General features: G+C 45.5%; 1 protein-coding gene across 2 annotated transcripts in view; it reads left to right on the top strand.

The window, feature by feature from the left end:
* Positions 1-18,582, top strand: part of G (adaptor-related protein complex 3, delta 1 subunit-like garnet) — an 83,411-nt gene that overhangs the window by 18,458 nt on the left and 46,371 nt on the right. The window contains exons 9-16 of one of the 2 annotated variants that reach the window (XM_077693648.1): positions 2,763-2,812; positions 5,657-5,685; positions 10,165-10,213; positions 11,156-11,301; positions 12,877-13,025; positions 15,149-15,275; positions 16,321-16,424; positions 17,646-17,916. In XM_077693648.1, coding sequence (XP_077549774.1) covers positions 2,763-2,812; positions 5,657-5,685; positions 10,165-10,213; positions 11,156-11,301; positions 12,877-13,025; positions 15,149-15,275; positions 16,321-16,424; positions 17,646-17,916 — 925 coding nt within the window. Of the gene's footprint in view, positions 1-2,762; positions 2,813-5,635; positions 5,686-10,164; positions 10,214-11,155; positions 11,302-12,876; positions 13,026-15,148; positions 15,276-16,320; positions 16,425-17,645; positions 17,917-18,582 lie in introns of both variants that reach the window. The other variant, XM_077693647.1, reaches the window with a different exon arrangement.

Genomic DNA, 18,582 nt, shown 5'->3' with positions numbered 1-18,582 from the left:
AGGACACAGTGAGGAATTCCTACTGTACACTTGTAGCACACATATTGGTCCTCCAAATGTTCAACTGTTCGCAACACAATGTGGTACCTTGTTTAGTTCACACGCACCCCTCCCAACACCAACTCCAAGTCAGCCTACACTGGCAATGTCTCCAACGTCCTCCCCCGTTCCCGTCCACCCTCGTCAGCGCTCCGTCTTCGTTTCTTCCCGGTGGACGCCAATACACATCTTCCGCGCTCACTTTTCAAAGCTTCATGCGGCATCGGCGATCCCCTTCTCCAACATTTCCTCCTCTTCTTAGATTTCTTTCGAAATTCGGCTACTCCTCACTTTTCAAAGCTTCATGCGGCATCGGCGATCCCCTTCTCCAACATTTCCTCCTCTTCTTAGATTTCTTTCGAAATTCGGCTACTCCTCTTCTTCCAGATTCGTCTTTTGCATCAACATTTTCTTCCTCCCCTTGCGGGAAAACTTTCTCAGCCCGCTCAAAACACCGCGAGCTCTGATTCTTCACCACTTGCCTTCTCGTTCACGATTGGGGTCCAGCTCCACCGTCTGCTGCGACGTCGTTCGTGGTCGTCGTCCCGCAGTCGCTGCGTGTCCCAGGTGTCCCTCCGTCGAACTCCTGTCGAGGCTGCGCCAGTCACGTTTTTCTTGCTCGGGTTCGTGACAACCCGTGAGGGGACACTGGGACTCCTTGCAGGACGGAAGGCTGTCTCGCTGTTTATTCGCCACACGCTGGCTTCCTCTACGACACACCGCAAAGGTTGCACACTTCACTTGCAAACGCTTTCGGCCACATGCCCGGTTTTCTGTCTCAAAACGCCGGACCACCTCACTCGTCGGCGTCCGGCTCTGAACTCCTCGCTCCGGCGCCCCCAGCCCGTTGCGTCTTCCCCACCCCCTTAGAACAAAACAAACACCACAAGCCCATGAGCGGTGGCAACCCCGAGCGAGACTGTTTCTAAGAATTTCGGTGGTGCCTCGACCTTCACCCGCGGGCCAAGGCCGGCCGGAAGCCTCTGAGTTATTGCATTCCCCGTCTCCGGGGCCACTCCTACGCCGCCCCCCTGTCGCCATGGCGTCCTGGCAGGCGAGACCTCGACAGGCATCTCAAACTGTGTGGACTGCATCTCATTCGCAGAGTGCACTTCTTTTATTGGTGCATCTAGACAGTGCTGGCATCCTACATACCTTAAGGGGGAAGAGTGGTCTTAAACCATAAATGTTTATCTTTACAGTAATGGTAGTAAAAAGTTTAGGACATTTGTTGTTTTTCATTCTGATTGTCGATATAAAATTTGTTTTTGTGTAAAATGACTACGTTCAAATTTATTTGGATTTTTATATTGGATTTTTTGACAGCTTTTGTAAAAAAAAAAAAACCGCTGGAATGATGCAACAAATCAAGAAGTGCAATAAGACCAACATTATCATTCTGTCCAGTCTGTAGCAGAATTAAACCATTTGAAGTTTGGGCTCTGGAACCAGAAAAACCGGTTTTGCCTTTTAAGTCCAAGCTTAAAACGGTTGTAACTTCTGTTGTAACCTTGTTGTAACCTTATTCAGCTGCATCACTCTAGCAATTTTTTTTACAAAAGCCGTCAAAAAATCAAATATAACAATCCAAATAAATTTGAATGGGCAGTCGTTTTACACAGAAACAAATTTTATATCTACAATCAGAATGAAAAACTACATACGTCCTCCAATTTTCATCATCATAACTGTAAAAATAAAGTTTGTGATCAAACACCCGTGTGCCTCCTTAAATTTAAGATGAGCTGCCAGTGGTCCTTACGAGGCAGAAATGAAATTGACGCAGGCATCTACTATGCAGCAGTTGTATGTAATGACATCGTAACTACTACTGTAATGACATCGCGCTAATTTAGCAGTGTGATTTGGCAGTATCATAATTTTGAGAATTTGAATTCTCTCCTTAGTTTGTGTAGCATTAATAATATCAGCTTTTTGTTCTTTTGTGGACAGTTTATATAAATCTTCTCTGTGAACAGACCAATGTATTGTCAGTCTGGCATGACTAAATTTTCAAGGGTCAAGGTGGGAAGACGAACGTTACTTTTAAACTTTTTTATTGCAGAAAAAAATGCGTGTAGATTGGCCAAAAAACTCAGAAGGAGACCTACACACTCTAGGCATTAAGCTGAAAAAGTAATCAATGTTCATATCCCTTTCAGTCTAGTTGGGAATAATATTTTGTTTAGAAAATACCATCTTTCGTTACATTCCTTAATAGTACTTTCTTTAGAAAATACCTGGCGATGTATTTTCTTTAGACTGGCTGTTGTTGGTTAAAAGAGCTGATGTATATCATCTAAGCATTTAGGTTGTGGGAATATTTATTAATAAGTAAGCCAGGGGCATTTAGTGAAGTATAAAAACTTTTTTACATGGTAATTTCCGTTTCTTCTGGAAACATTTTGTTTTGCTTGCTATGACAGATTACCACCCCGGGCATATCAGTAGTTGAGGGTCCGTCATCCCTTTCAACTCACAAGCTAGTTAAAAGTTCATTTTTGATGTTTTATACAGATATCTTTGCCACGTGACCTTGAAATGTTGCCTAAGGGTATCCTGTTATTGCAATCGCTGTCGCAGAAAATTGTGGGACTCCTATATATTGCCTTTGGCAGTAGCGCAATCCCTGCCTGACAAAAGTATAAGCTGAGTCACTCTGTCGGTTCGTTAAGGCCTTCTGTTAGAGTAATGTTAGCGACACGTCTTCTCTTATTTTTCAGCACATCTGCAATGTCCCTGCTGTACGAATGCATCAACACAGTTATAGCAGGTAAGTGTTACGGGTGCCGTTGCGATCCCGTGGGTTTCGGTATTTTCTCGCGGGAAGTAGGTTTCAGATGCAAGTTTCATTTTCTTATAGTTTGTGCTGCACGTAAGTGATAAACGTGCAAACGTACGCCATACACATCGTAAATTGGCCGCTTAGATTGAGCAAAAACGTTGCTCACAGGTAACACTTCCTTTTCTAATGGTAACAGGTGTTTTTTTATGATGAATGACACATGTTTATCTACCAGTCATGAAATAGTTTGTTCAGGGCTTGTAGAGCATAGGTCAGTAGAACACCGTACGAATGGTCTTGTTTCTTTTAAATACAAGGTTGTTTTGCTCGGTAATGTGGGAAATATTGTCAACTTTCTCTTTTGCTCTCTCATGGTTTTGTTAACGGACATGCCAATTGAACGTGTTTGTAGCTGGGCGGTGGCAGCGGTGTTTATGGGTCGGGGCATGACAGTGCAAGTTGATCAGAAGAGGGGACAAGACAGAACCTTGTGGTACCCCCACATGTAGAATGACATTTTAGCTCTAAAAATATTAATGGTACTTTCTAATCTCATTAAACAGAACCCAAAGGGACCGTTAAAATACTTTTAACTTCCCAGGAGCTTCATATATTAGGAGTAAATTTTGCCAAAGCATCCCATGTAAAAGTGAAATAGTTCTGCTACTTTTATTGGGTTTGAGGAGCAATTTAGTTTAGGCATTTTCTATCTTGCAAGATTACTTTGTAGGGACCAATTAGCACAGTCATGTATTGTAGTAACAATGAGAAAATGCGTAATTATGTAGTAAAGTTGTACGTAACTTTACTATACCGCTTTGGTTAACAACTGCCAAAGGGTTAGGCCAGTTCCTGCAATGAAATGTTGGCCTATATATACTTGTTTGAGTGAACATGCTTTTACCACGCAACATTGAAAAAACTTCTATTCTAATAAACTTTGAGTTAGTATAGCAAGCAGGTCCCTTTTTTATGCTGCCTGTTTTTGCTGAGTTTTATTCTTGAAGAGTGCAGTGGTGCTTTCTGTCGTGCTTATTTTGTATCCTATGAGGAATGTGGCACTACACTATAAGGAATCTGCGCAATCGTGGGGATTGTGGGAAGAATATAGGTCAGCATTAGGTTTGTGAGGGGATTAATGTATCATGTTTTAGGTATTCTGAAAGCACGCTAAGTGCAGCAGAAACATAAGGAAAAGCGTTTGTTTATGGGTGTCGGAAAGAAAAACATGGGGTAAGATATAAAAAGATAAACCAATGCTTTTCTTTCTGCCTGAAATTTTTGTCTTTGAAATTACAAATGTCTTACTCACAAAACACGAGAAAATATTTTTTTTAAACTAATGCTGAAGCAATCAAGACTGTTTTTGCAGTGTCATGTGTCATCAAATTACTTTGCAGCGGCTGGTCCGATGAAGCAGAATTGCATGCCAAAAATGTTCATGTGGTCTTCCTGCTAGAAAAAACGAGTGGGAAAGGAAGAAATGTGCATTATTTCACTTTCTCATTTCATTTTCTTAATGCTAAAACGTGTTCTGATTTCCACCTACGTAAACAACCACTTCTTTTAGTGTTCTTGCTGAACCTAATAAATTTTCAAAATGTAAGACAAGCTGATGATTGAGAGCTGATGCAAATCTGTTCTCTTCCCATAGTTGCTGGGATGGCTAGTGGTTGCAGCATCAGTTCCATATTTTTGTGATGAACTGTTTAATACTTCCATGCCTGCAAGGTGTGTTAGGAAGCACCTTTTTTCTTTCGTCAACAGAAATAATTTTTTGTCTAGAAAAATTCTTGGCTACAGCAATTAAAATTGCCATTGAAGCATTGTAGGAGCAGTCGAGTTCTTTGCTTCACACCATGTACTACAGTCTAGTCCACTTGTAACAATATCCAAGTGCCAAGGAAATCCCATCGTTATAACCGATAATTGTTATAAGCGGGTTGCGAAATAAAAAGACAGAACAGAGCTCAAAACATTTTATTCGCATGCCAGCAAGGCCGTGCTACTACTAATTTGTGGAAAAGAAGCCACGGTCGGTCACCTTTGTATGCCGCTTGTGAAGCTAGCGCAAATCTTTTCCAAGAGCATCTACAGGTGCTTCACCTAGCTGAGGTAAACGTCCTTGGCGGAAACAGTCTCGAGGGACTGCGTCACGCATTGGGCCTCCTACGAAGACACTACCTTAGTAGGCTGCGCAACCGCGTCATTAGGGTCATCACTGTTGCACTTGTGGTGCACAATATAACCTGATTTGATCGTTATATCCGATATCGTGGCGCTGGAGCATTGTAATAAGTGGTTTATTTTACCATAGAAAGAGTACAAAAGTTGACGGTGCCATAGCTGTTCATCGTTATATCCGATTTATTGTTATAAACGGTATCGTTATAAATAGACTCGACTGTATACTGTAAAAGGGCCAATTTTTTGCGTGTTTCATGTTTGTCACGTTATTGTGCATTTGTCCACATTCGAACAGAGGTCATTTGCATGTGTGTTTGTTTGTGTGGGTCTGTTTATTGTCGAGTTTTGCTAATGAACTGTCATCTCTTTCTCTTTTTTCCACCTTTTTTTTTTAATCCTGTCATCATCTCTGCTCGCCTCATCACTGCTTCCGTCCACTGTGCATCACTGCTGGGGTCACCTCTGCCTCCTTCACCCTCGGTGTCGCCTCCTCGTGCAATCCTGTGGGTCTGGTGTCCTTCCTGTCCTTGGTGCATTGTCCTTGCATCCCGGCTTCTTTTGGTCCCCTTTTCTCCAAATTTTTTTTTTCGGCCTCTTTTTTTTATTCTTTTGCCACGCTTACAGTCTTGATTTCTATATCTTCAGGAATGCCAAACCACTCTGCGTCCATTCAGGTAAGGCACCCTGATTAATTCACACTGTCTGAGCATGCTTTTTGAGTAGATCCTTATGATAGATGGGGGCAAGAGAGGTTGCATGCATTGATCAAGTCTGCCAAGTTGGGGATTTGTTTTTGTTGCCGGCAGGCGGACTTTGTATCCAATTAGTTATTTTGTTTACCTCAAAGGCTCTATGCAGGGGGGGGGGGGGCTAAGTTATACATAAGCTACAAATCGGTCTTGTACCCATGCCACATGTACACGAAAAATGACATTAAAGGTGCCCTGAAAGGCATTTTGAGCACACTAAATGAACTAGCGCAACCGTTAGATTGGGTCATCAACGTTCTCTGTTGCAAGTATTACTCTTTTACGCGCAGCGGAAAGCTCACACTTTTGTTGCAAAGTTTGTCGTTTTTTTTCTCACCCTTCCCTTCGTGTTTTTGGACGCCGCCATCTTCACATGTCTACATCATCGATTCCCAGATGTTCGTCATGAGCTAGACATCCTGCTATTGGGCGGCTTTTTCACGCACTTCCGGCAAAGAGATGAGTCGTCTGCTCAGCGTCGGCTCGCCGGCTGATCTGCCAGTGGAGTGCCGGAGTGCTTGGGCATTTTACGACTAACGAAACAAGTGTAAAACAAACGCTTAACCGTTTGTATTGAATGCAACACGGCCATAACACGACATAGATATTCTCTTACCTGAGTACGTTCTATAAAGAAGCGTTGAAGCCCCGTGGCACTTCTTTCGTGCAATCGCAAAGAACGCCCTGTGCCGAATGCCCGGGTTTGACGCATACAATTTATTCAACTTTAAAACAATCCAGAGATGCGTTTCTAACGAACACAACGTCACAACATGCGTTGCAAGTACGAACCGCGATTGACAGACGATGGGTTGCCTCCTGCCCGTCGTAAATTCGGTACTCACCTCGCGCGCGGTTCGCGGGGACGAACAGCAAGTCACTTAACTCTGGCGCACAAGCCGATGGCTTTTAGCCACGCACACTGCACATACCCCATGCAAGGTTGAGTCGTACGTCGCTCGAGAAAGATAATCCAGACCATGGGAAGCACTATCCACCCGCAGAAGCACAACGTCGCATTTCATCGCGAAACAAAGGCGTCCACAACACACACACCATCGCCTCCTGTAATGCCAAACGCATATCGCCCTTCCCAGTGGGAGTGAGTGGTACGCCTGCAGTGCCCACATGTCGCGAGGTGGGGCCCCGAGGTGAACCGGGATCACGCAACCGTAACTGACTTCTGGAGTGGTATGTGCCTTGTTGCCAAGGCAACCGATGTTTGAGATTGTGAAAGAAATGGCGCTCGCTCCAGCGCTAGAAAGCTCAGAGCCGCGGCGGACCATGTTTTGCCAACGTTGCCGCTCTCCACCACGCGTCGCCCCAAGCTGAACTGGTCACATGATTGAAGCGTTTTGTGCACGGGTTCTGTATCGGTTTAATATTACTTTTTCACATGCCGCCGGCAGGAATTACCACCGCCGCAAAATAAGACCCGGCTCCAGCGGGGCCACATCTGATACGGCGCTTTTTGGATAAACAGTGTGCGGTGCATCAAGGGAACGAGCGCACGAGCCTCCCCGTGCGGCTGCGAGTTCGCCGCCGATAAAAGTCATGTGCCGCCAGCAACGTACACCGCGAAAGGGCAAGGCCAGGCCGCCGCATACATGTGGCCAGATTTTTCGTTCGCTTTTCCAGCCTTTAGCGGAGTGCGGGATTCATGGTGTCAACAAAGCTTGCCCGTAGCAGACGACAGTCTGAGCAGCGCAATAGCGGAAGTACGTCACCGCTGCGGAGCGCAGCATCATGGGAGGCAAGGCTCGCGCGCCGTCAACAGCGAAGAGTAAGTCGAAAGGAGGAGGAAACGCGGAGTGACGATAATGCGCGGTTTTTGATTCACGATTTTTCAGCTAATACTCATCGCTTTAACGAAATTCTTGCGGGAGGAGATTGCAAATACATTGCTTTATTTGGGTACATGTACATCCATGCATCGGCGGAAGGCATTTCAGGACCCCTTTAAGCGCTTAATGCAGGGGTGATCCAGCTGCGCCATTTGCGCCATTTTGATACAATTGTACTCTCCTGCGCCCTGCTGCGCCCAGTAGTGTTTTACTTGCGCCAAATGCTCCGAACCGCTTGAACCCGGTCTTTCGGCCGAGAGTTGTCCCCTCAAACCAGCTGAAGCGAGAGACGATCATTCTGCCGCTAACCAGCACGATGGTTCCTAGGCTGGCAACTTGGAGGAAGCGGTGCGCTCGATTATTCGGTTGCCCCAGCCGAGCTCTGCTCATGGTGCAGCCACAGTGCAGCAATAGTGCAGCCACGGTGCCGCTTCGGAGCAGAGATGGTGATTCGGCAAGTCGGCATGCATACACTCCGGTGGAGTGGACCGCAACGGAGTGGTTTCCCGCACTGCTGCAAACAAGCATAATGGCATTACTTCATGTGTATCGCTTGTAGAAAACTAGCGATTGACGTTCGGCCACTCGTGACAAGATGCACAAACGAGAGTCTATTCTTTTCTGCGCTCCCGGCGAATCGTTTTATTACTATGCGGCCTTATATTTAGGGCTACTGCAGTGGAGTAGCGCTAGCCAAAACTGCATCAGCGTAAGTTTAAACAACTTGCCGTTTGGGATTTTTGCAGCGGGTTTCTCTTTGTTTTTGTTTTTTGTTCTTTTTTTTCCATTCCGCGTGACGGTATTGAAAATAAAGCCCCTCCATATTGCTCTTATCCACCGCCTGAGTGGCTGGGAATGTGGTGCTGATGTCGGCAATGAAAAGCGGCTCAGGTGGAATTTGGAAGAAAAGGGGATCTCATGCCGTGCGTTGCTGAAAAGGGCTGAAAACATTATTTCATCAGGGCAGGCTTTATTAGCAGAAGGCAACTCTGCCTTTAGCCACACCCTCTCCGAGCTGAATGAACTTAATAACAAGGCAAGCAAGAAGCAATAGTATGGTGTGATGTGTGTGAAGTGCAATATTTTCTGTCTAAATATTGTCGAGCCGGACCCTCCGAGCTGGATGAACTGAACGAAACGGCAACAAGCAACAAATCAGTGCAATATGGTTGAGATAGTGAAATAATTTTATTGTAAATAAAATGGGCCCCCTTTTGGTATCAGTAAGTTTTTGTAATGATTACTTGTTGTTGTTATTTTTTAAGTTAAAGAAACGCTTGTCATCTGCTTCACTTGCAGCGGTGTCTAAAGGCTGTGGGGGCACACATTTTTGGTGCTTTAGTTACCAGCTTCAGAGTACAACTGTGGGGAAGTAATTAGCGTTGCCTGAATGGTTGCCAGCCTTCTTTATCTCCAGATAAATGAAGCTGCAACATAAGTTTTGTGCTGCTCCCAAGCTGCTCCAAAATCAAGCTCTGATACAATAGTGCTCCAAAATAACATTTTTTCAGCTCCAAAAATTGCTCCAATAGTTCGAATGGCTGGATCACCCCTGGCTTAATGTCTGAAGTTTTGATGCCATTAATTCGCTGCTACACGCAAACATCTAATGCCATTTGCTCTAATGTCGTTTTTGGTTTAAGAAGTTCCGCACAACTCATCTGCCTTCACAAATGCCTTAATACTGCTTACTCTCGAACGCGATGGGCACCAAATGAAACCAACGAAACTCTCAGCACCAGAATGCTGACGCGGAAACGTAGCAGAACTTCGAAATAAGACTATTTTTTCTGCACTCTTGGTGGCGAACTTCCGAAGAAGACGAAGTTCACTAAAAGAGCAGCAAAAGGCAAAGCATTGTGTTACTCGTCGTTTTAAATTTTTCGGATTTGGCTACCGCTGGCAGGCGATGGCAGCTGCTGAAGCCACTTTTAGAAACTGCTCACACCATTTTTTGGAAAGCACTATTTCTCATAACCTTTTCTTTCACAAAAAAACATTTTTGACCCTTGTAATACGTTTCTCTCTACATTAAAAAGCTTCTAAAACATGAGTGCGTTTCTCTTTTTGGTCATTATCACCATCATGCCCAACACATTTAATCCCTTCGCGTTTTCGTGTGTAGCTCAGCCTGCTCAAATAATGTCATTTGGTATATTAAGGCCTTAAACTCTTAATGTCATTTTTTCGTGTATGTGTGACACGGGTATTACAGATGCGGGTTTGGATTCTCATGGTTTAAACATGTAGTTAATGCCCCTATTGCTGAAATTGTTTCTATCCTAAAGTACTTATTGCACCTCAAGTGCTGATAAGTTCAGTAGTTGTTTTGCAATCAGTTTTTAACATGATTCAGTAGTTTTGAGCAGGAAAGCAATTCGGAAAATTGTATATAAGGGGGCAACCGGAAGGCTGCTAGTCAATGTCAAGGTCACGGTCTCCACCGCATGTGTACGGATTCAAAAGCACTGATTTATGTTCCCGGATATTAGTGTTTGCAGACGGTGGGATGACATTGTTCCATTGTTCTTATTTTGGAATGCCTCTCTGTTCTCTTCAGCTGTGTGTCCAAAAACTAAGGATATTGATAGAAGACTCCGACCAGAATCGTAAGCCCATGGCTCTCTGACTCTTAGTTTTGCATGATAACAATCTCACTGAGTTACAGAAGTGCCGTTGTGGTGTTGCTGCTGGTGCACCTTGCCTTTTATTTTTTAATCAAGGAGCTCATCATATTAATTCTAACATTGCGAATAGGTTCAAGCTCTGCTACTTTATCGTTTTTCAATGGAATGCCTGCACTAGTGGCCCTTAGCTTTTGCATTCGTATCCCAACTTTTGTAACAAATCGTAAAAGGGCTAATGCAGTGCCAGGATACAGCACCAAGGCTCTGTTGGCTTCGTAACTAGGCACTGGGGATCATTAAAAGCAGTACCCGACCCACCATGGTGGCTCAGTGGCTAAGGCGTTGTGCTGCTGAGCCCAAGTACGCTGGCTCAATCCCGGCCACAGGCGGAAAGCAAGAACGCCCGTGTGTATGAGATTTCGGCGCACATTTAAAGATCCCTAGGTAATCAGAAATAAATCCGGAGCCCTCCACTACGGAACGCCTCATCACCTGCGTTGCATTGGCGCATTGAACCCTACAATCAATCGATCACTCAATCAATCGATCCCGGCCGCGGTGGCTGCTTTTTTGATGGAGGTGAAGAGAAAAAATTCCCGTGTGTCAATTTTTCAATGCACGTTAAGTCCCCAGGTGGTCATAGTTAATCCGGAGCCCTCCACTACAGCACGCCTTATAGCCCACCTGAAAAACTCCCAAAATTAGATGTTTTTTAAGCAGCTATTGTCTTTGGTGTCAGTGTAGTGATGCTATTTATGGCCGACAGCATCCGCAAGCTGTGTGGCCTTCCACAAGGCAGAATACCTTCATCTGCTGGCTACGAAACTCTTTCATAACTCGGTTTAGCAACACTTTTCAGTTTTTTAAAATTTTGTTGGGACTTGAGTGCTTATGCTGCCGACACTGTCGTCCTCTGTGGTGCAGTGAAGTACCTGGGCCTGTTGGCCATGTCGAAGATTCTGAAGACCCACCCACGGAGCGTGCAGGCCCACAAGGACCTGGTGCTGCAGTGCCTGGATGACAAGGACGAGTCCATCCGGCTGCGGGCCTTGGACCTCCTTTACGGCATGGTGAGAAACAGACGGGTTTGCCTGGGGACTGATTTTTTAAGTGCAGAGCACTTTAGGGGCTCGGCTTGTCGTCGTAGCTCACTCGCTGGACCCAAGTAGAGCCCCACGGCATACTGGCATTGCGGGGTACCGGCGTAGCAGCGTCCCAAAGGGCTTCGAAAACCAAGCAGTTTATATAGCCATAAGCGTTTGAAACTTGTGAACCGCTGGCGCTTGTCATACATCTCCCCGTTGTTTAGTGCAAAGAAAACTGCAGGTACATTTAAGGCAAAATATACGTAATTAACCAGCAGCGCCCACACTCATTTAGTTAGGAACGCCTGTTGGGTTGGTTTTTGCGATAGTAAGTGAAAAAAAAGTGGCAGTGCAATGCTGGCACATGCAGGAGGAAAAGCAAGCACAAAAATTACAGAACTCCCACTGGCGCAGTTCATCGAGAAAAGGAGTGAGACGGCGGCGAAGAGCTTGATGGGTGGTAGCAGTGAGCACATAACAGTGCCACAGCCGGTGAATCACTGCTCTGCACTTCCGACAGCTTTCACATTGAGTGGAACAGCTTTAATTTTTTTTTAGAATTGCAAGCAGCAGCACTAGGTGGAAAGTGAGTGTGGGTGTGTTTTCTCAGCGCAGTGTTGCATTTCATGGGTTAGTGTGTGCAGCTGATGTGTATTTTGTTTCGTACTTCTTATTAAATGCACAATACAACTGACAGTTATTTTTTTCTGTTATATATGTACTGCATTTGCACGCGTATAACCCGCACCAAAAGTGTGAAAATTTCAGGGGCAAAGTAGGGGTGCGGATAATACGCGGGGTTTCTCCTTCAGTGCAGCTTCACAGCAATGCGCGTTGTGCCGTGAAGCTCCTACGCAGTAACACTAAGTCTTCCAGGCAGCAATTGCTCAAAACATACGAGGGCAAGGAAAAAAAATACGAGGACGAGCGCAGTCTAACAACCGAATTTTATTGGTGAATTGTGACTTGCGCCTTGCAGCCAGTGTATTCTACTTGCTAAATGCTGTACGCTTTTTCTGTCTACATAGTATGTGATGTGTTGCTTGAGCAGTAGCTTTGGTGCAGCCTTCCCTGTATCAAATGTGCAGGCACTACGCGAAGGCTTTTCTTTTTTTATTTTCCACTGGCTGAAAGGGGGGGTACAGTGCGGATTATATGCAGGGGCGGGTTATATGAGCGAAAATACGGTATATGTATCACTTGCACTGTTAAACCAGCTGCTTGTTCAAATAAATTTTAAGAATTCGAGTTACTTTGTTGTTGGCCATATCACAATCGGGCAGACTAGAAGAAAAAAAAACTAGTCTAATGTTTTGTCCATAAAATTTGAGAAGCTGTAGCTAGCTGGTAGGGCGTTCTTTTGCCAGCCATGAAGTTTATGTGCCATGCCCGTTATATGTCTGTGTACAAAGTCGACAGGACCCACTGAATATTCCAAAGCGGTCTAAATATATCAAATTAAGGCAGAGGTTAATAAATGTGTCTCTGGCCACAGAGCTTGTAATTGCCTGCAGCTGCTTTGAGACACTCATTCATGCGGCCCGTCCATTTATTTCCCAGGTTTCAAAGAAGAATCTGATGGAGATCGTGAAGAAGCTGATGGTCCACATGGACCGGGCGGAGGGCACTGGCTACCGAGACGAGCTGCTCTCCAAGATCATCGACATCTGCTCGCAAAACAACTACCAGTACATCACCAACTTTGAGTGGTGCGTACTGTTTTGTTTGGACTGGCCAGTCTTGGCAGTTTAGGCTTCGCAAAAATCAGTGCTTTGAAGCAATGGGGTGGAAATCTTAATTGGTATAATCGGTAATGTGTGCAAGTGAATCAAAGTCGTGCGTTTTGTAATTACTGTTATTAGTTAAAGCCAGGGTGCAAAATTTCGTCTAGTGATGGACCTCTGTGCAGCAGTTTGGGCAAGTGTTGTTTACAGTAGCCATCAATTAATTCTCTGGCATGCAGCCAATTGTCGTGTGTAGACTGTAATGTCGTTAATCTTCTGTTCTGCCTTATTCCACATTTGCCTGTTCACGCATGGTGCCCATTTAAAAGGGTTATGCAGACAAAACACGTTTGTTTTATTCGAGCGATTTTGTGTTTTGTAATGCCCTCGGTGCTTGTCCGGCAGCAAACTTTATTGACTAACAAATTAACCAATTTCAGTTACAATTTTGATTCTCATGCCAAATCGTGTGTTTTCGTTACGTCTGCAATGACGTCATATGTGCTGGAAAGCCTTGTTTACTGTTAGTCAACCTAGATGGCGCCACCATATTGCTACGGGCAGTTTTCTGTTTTTGCTTTGGTTTTGACAGTATTTGTACCTGGATTGTTTTTGTTATGGTAGAAAATAATCGTTTCGTGAAACACGGTGTTCGCTCGACAAATATGGGCACGTAAGACACCGTCGCTTACACCGATCAGCTAGTGTCGTCTGAGACAGCCTCAAAGTACCGCACTGCTGTGCAGCTAAAGCAGTATAGTGCTTGCAGTACCAACCGCAGTACACATTGGTACTTCTATGTTTACGTGTGCTCTTCTAACTGCCACTGTTTGCCCCACCATGCTTACTGGTATAAATAGAAAGTGCCACAAATTTGAGCTCAAATAGTTTGTTCAGCAAGCTTAAAGCTCCACCTAATTTGCGTTTGCCTTTGCTGGCCTCAGCTAATTGCAGAGCTGGCTGGTAGTTCTGTTGCGGAAAATGAGGTAGGGAGTCGCATGGCCATTTTCTTTTTTCCTAATTGTGTAGCTTATTTGAGCGAAGCTTAGGGTCGAAGTGGTGTCAGTATGATTCTAACGAGGCAATCTTTCGAATGAACCAGACTGGTGTTTTGTCTGCATGGCCGCTTTCCACTGTCGTACAGTTTTATATGCATATGATCGGTTTAGGCCCATACACATTTGCCGCACTGTGCTGGACTGGGGATCAGAGATGTTAATCAAACAAATGCGCTGAGTAGCTTTGTATGTTTGTTAAGTGAGATGTGCACTTTGCGAAAATATTGTTGCGGCATTTTCATTGCAAGTGAAGGGAAGTCTAAGAGCTCACAGCCAATTCCTCAGCAGAATTTGCATTGTATGGACTCTAGACCACTGAGAGAAGTTGGGAATAACAAAGCGAGGCGAACCGGTGCCAGTGTCAAAAAGAGTTCAGAATAAACTGTTGAAGATAGCTGTGAGAAGGAAGTTTAAGACAGGCGCGACAACTGCTAAAAGATAGGACATGGGTACTTAGCTTAGCTCTTTCTTTCAAAGAGCACCAATTAGCTGAGCAAAGTGCCTCCCATCAGATAGAATGGAATCCTATATACCTTTGGTGTTATCTTTATCGCACCTTCTTTTGTAACTCACTTCCAAATTGTTTCAGCCTAGACTAGAAGAGCATTAACATAACATGGATACATTAGTTTTGCTTTTTTCATAACCACCTCATGATGATACTGCCTCGTCATTCAGAAGTATAGCATGTCAGGGCAACATCTTGGGCAAGGAACAGGCTCCATGTTGGTTGTAAGCTAAGCTGGAAGCACTTTTGAGATCACTGCTATGTTTCTTTGTCTTATTTCCAAGCACTCTTCATTTGTGGCGACGAGTATTGCATAGATCTAGTATTTGGCACAAATGCAACCTTGACTTCAATTTCCATCATTCGGTGTCGTGGAAAGACAAAATTCACGGTCTTGTTCCGGCGGGATTGTGTACAGTTGACTGAACTCGTACAGTCACGCCTAGGACAGGTTGTGTCTGTGCTGCCTCGTTGTGTTTTGACATTCGCAGCCTACGTTTCGAAGGTGGCCTGTCGAATTGACTCTGCCTCCTGTGTTGCAGGTACGTGAGTGTCCTGGTGGAACTTACCCGTATCGAGGGCACCAAGCATGGCCTCACCATCGCGTCGCAGATGCTCGACGTGGCGGTCAGGGTGCAAGCTGTGCGGGCCTTCAGTGTCTCCCAGATGGTGAGAACTTGTTCATGCAGGAGATCGCAAAGCATCGAGCTGCTTGCTTCTACAGCTACCTGACTGACTCGTCTTGGCTTCCGGTTGAAAATTGGCACGGAAAGTTGGGCAAGTTGGTACTGGGATAACTGGGGCGTGTTTTCTAGCGCTGAAAAAGACGGGAACTTGGAGAAGAATACGGACGGGACGTTCAGTTGATGTCTAGCACTTGTCCCGTCCGTATTCTTCTCTACGTTCCCGTATTTTTTAGCGCTAGAAAACACGCCCCAGTTATTGTGGTTGGAGTTAGTGAGGGGACGTGGGTCTTTAAGATTAGCAACAGCGTAGAATGATTGAAATTACCGTTAGGCGAGGGGGGGGTGGGGGGGAGCGGCGGGTGAAGGATCAGGATGAACGGCTGCATGGCGTTCTACTTGTCTACTTGCCTGCCTTGTAAAGGCAGAAATGGGCTTCATTGTTTGGCCTCTTGATCATCTCCTAAAGTAAATGTGGCACCACGATTTGACTTTGTTATGGGCAAATTATCTTTCTTGAAAATCGTCAGTAATCAGTTAGCTTGATGGAAGCTCGCCATTATGTTCAGCTGTAAGTTGGAAAAATTGAGGATTGGGTTCAGTGTTCTTCAAAGTCTCTGTCCCGCCAACTTTGAAATTTGGATGTCTCCGGAATTCGTGGTTGAGCACTAGAAGACAGTTTTACAGTAGCCGTCTGTTTTTGCGGACACTGAAAATTCGGTCTTGCTGGATATATCGGACTTTCCAGAGGAACCGCCAGTTGTCCCATAGGAGTAATGACTCACACATTTTTCGGACTGCTCTTTTATTCGGACTATTTTTCGTTCCCCTCCAGGTCCGAAAAATCGGCCAGCTACTGTAATCCGTATCCATCTCGTGTGGTGAATTTTGGGTTGCGCCGAACCTGTAAAATAAATCCCCGATGGCGAAACGAAGGTGTCAGAATTAATTTACTGCCCCGGCGGCTTCGTGGCCTACTTTATAGCTTCGGTGCAAGAAACCCCCTGATGTGAACTTCTGCTTGGTTGCAGGCGGTGCTGTTGGACAACACCCACCTGTTGGTTGGCAGCGGCCAGAGGAACAGCATCTGCGAAGTTCTCTATGCTGCTGCGTGGATCTGCGGAGAATACTCAGAGTGAGTGGAAAGGGTGGTTAACCCTTACCAAAAGGGACCGACAAAGACAGTGGACAACTTTGGTTTATTTGAAATGCATTGGTCGGTCTATACCTCACTGTAATTTTGTATGACTGGAAAGGATGCTTCCGTTAGAGGGCAATCTGCGTTCAGTTGGAGGAATTTTGAAATACCCTTTTAATTGACCTAACGATTGACCGAACAATTCTTTTTTCTAAAAAAATTTTCTCTTTGTTGTCTCTTGATTTAAAAAAAAAATTTTTTTTTGATGCACCGCTTGGAACTAATTTTACAGCTCATTAAACTTCGGTGTTTGAAATGGGCACTCAAAATGGTTCCTTGCCACTGGTGCTGCCAAAGTTTAGTGAGCTGTAAAATTAGTTCGAAGGGGTGCATCAAAAAAACCGATTCTGTTATTGCAATCACCAGGGTTCGTAGTAATGGAAAATATAAAGATTACAGGTTTATGGCTAACACTGTTTTGTCTATTGGTCCTCCAAAAATGACTAATTATCGCTAATTATCTTGGTAACTAACTGACTGACTCACAAAATATTTGCATATTTGAAATTAGTGGGAAAAAGAAAACTCCCACCTCCCCTCGCGGGAACCCTTGTGTAGATGCGACGCATAGGGGGTTCATGTTGCAGCGTTGGACAGCGGAGGAACGGCGCTGGAACGATGGAGCGGAGCGTCGGAGGCACCGCGTTTTATAGCGCGCATAACGGTGAGGGGATGCGCCAGCGTTAGTGCGCCTGCCGCAGCTATGACGCAACACAATCCAACACAATCCACTTTAATCCAATCAAATCCAAGCCAAGCCAAGCCAATCCAATCCATTCGAATTCAATCCAGTGCCTCTTGCGAGAGAGTGTTCGCTATCAGAGAGGAGAGGGGGTGAGCGGCGGAGAGCGCAGCTCGCGCGGCGAGGAGAATGGGGGAGGGGCGGACGCCGACGACGCCGGATGCAGGGACAAGGCGAGTGAATGAGATGCAGTCACATCTAAAAAGCAGCAAGGCTGACAAGTTTCACAGAGTTTACTTAAATAATTAAGGAAGCTGTTTTAGGAGCAGTGTCCCCCCCTTAAAACAGTTTGGGTGGCAACGAATGGATGTGACAAGTGCAGGACAGAAGTTAGTGGCTGGGAAGAATCTTTGTGAGGAAGGCCTTTGTCGTGTAGCTAGTGCAAACGGTGATGACGTCGATGGTTGCCCCTGCAGCCTGCTGATGGAGCCGCGGTCGACCCTGGAGGCCCTTGTGCGGCCACGGGCAAGCCAGCTGCCCCCGCACATCCAGAGCGCGTACGTGCACAACGCCCTCAAGCTCTGGGCACGCCTGGTGGCCCAGGAGGAGGAGGAGGGGGAGGGGGTCGGCCAGCAGGCGGCGGAGGGGGAGGGGGAGCCTGGCTTCCCCCAGGGGGCCTGCAGCCAGCTGCTGTGCGAGCGGCTGCCCCTGTTTGTGCAGAGCGGAGACCTGGAGGTGCAGGAGAGAGTGAGTGGCGCCTCTTCTCGCTCACTCACTCACTTGCACTTTTCACTCCCTCGTCTCATTTATTCACTCACTTGCACTTTTCTCTTTCATTTGCACTTTTGACTTGCTTGCACATCTCACTTGCACTTTTGACTCACTTTCCTCATTCACGTACTTGCACTTTTCTCTTTTACACTGCTCTGTTTCACTTACTTCTCACTCGCGCATTTGCACTTCTCATTTGCTTACACATCTCACTAGCACTTCTCACTCACTCGCACTTTTTACTCTCTGACTCACCCGCTTGTTCTTTTCCCTTGCTCACTTGCACTTATAACTTGCACTTTTTACTCACTCTCCTCGTTCACTTACGTGCACTTTTACACTTCTTTCACTTACATTTCTCACTCACTTATTTGCACTTTTCATTTGCTTGCACATCTCACTTGCACTTTTTACTCACTCACTCACCCACTTGTTCTTTTTCCTCACTCACTTGCATTTCTCACTTATTTGCACATCTCACTCATCACTCGTTCACTTTTTTTTTTCACTCACTCACGGTTCTCGTGCACTCACTCGCACGTCTCACTTACTCGCTTGCACTTGTCACTCACTGACTTGTGACTTGCACTTCTCACAAGGTGTGTATTGGAAATGCTTTTATCAGTGGACATGCACCCTGTA

The sequence above is a fragment of the Haemaphysalis longicornis genome, unplaced genomic scaffold, assembly GCF_048455015.1.
Source record: "Haemaphysalis longicornis isolate Haplotype H1 unplaced genomic scaffold, Haemaphysalis longicornis Haplotype H1 scaffold_12, whole genome shotgun sequence".
Lineage (NCBI taxonomy): Eukaryota > Metazoa > Arthropoda > Arachnida > Ixodida > Ixodidae > Haemaphysalis > Haemaphysalis longicornis.
Note: the sequence above shows the minus strand (reverse complement) of the source record. Positions and strands in the feature narration are given on the sequence as shown.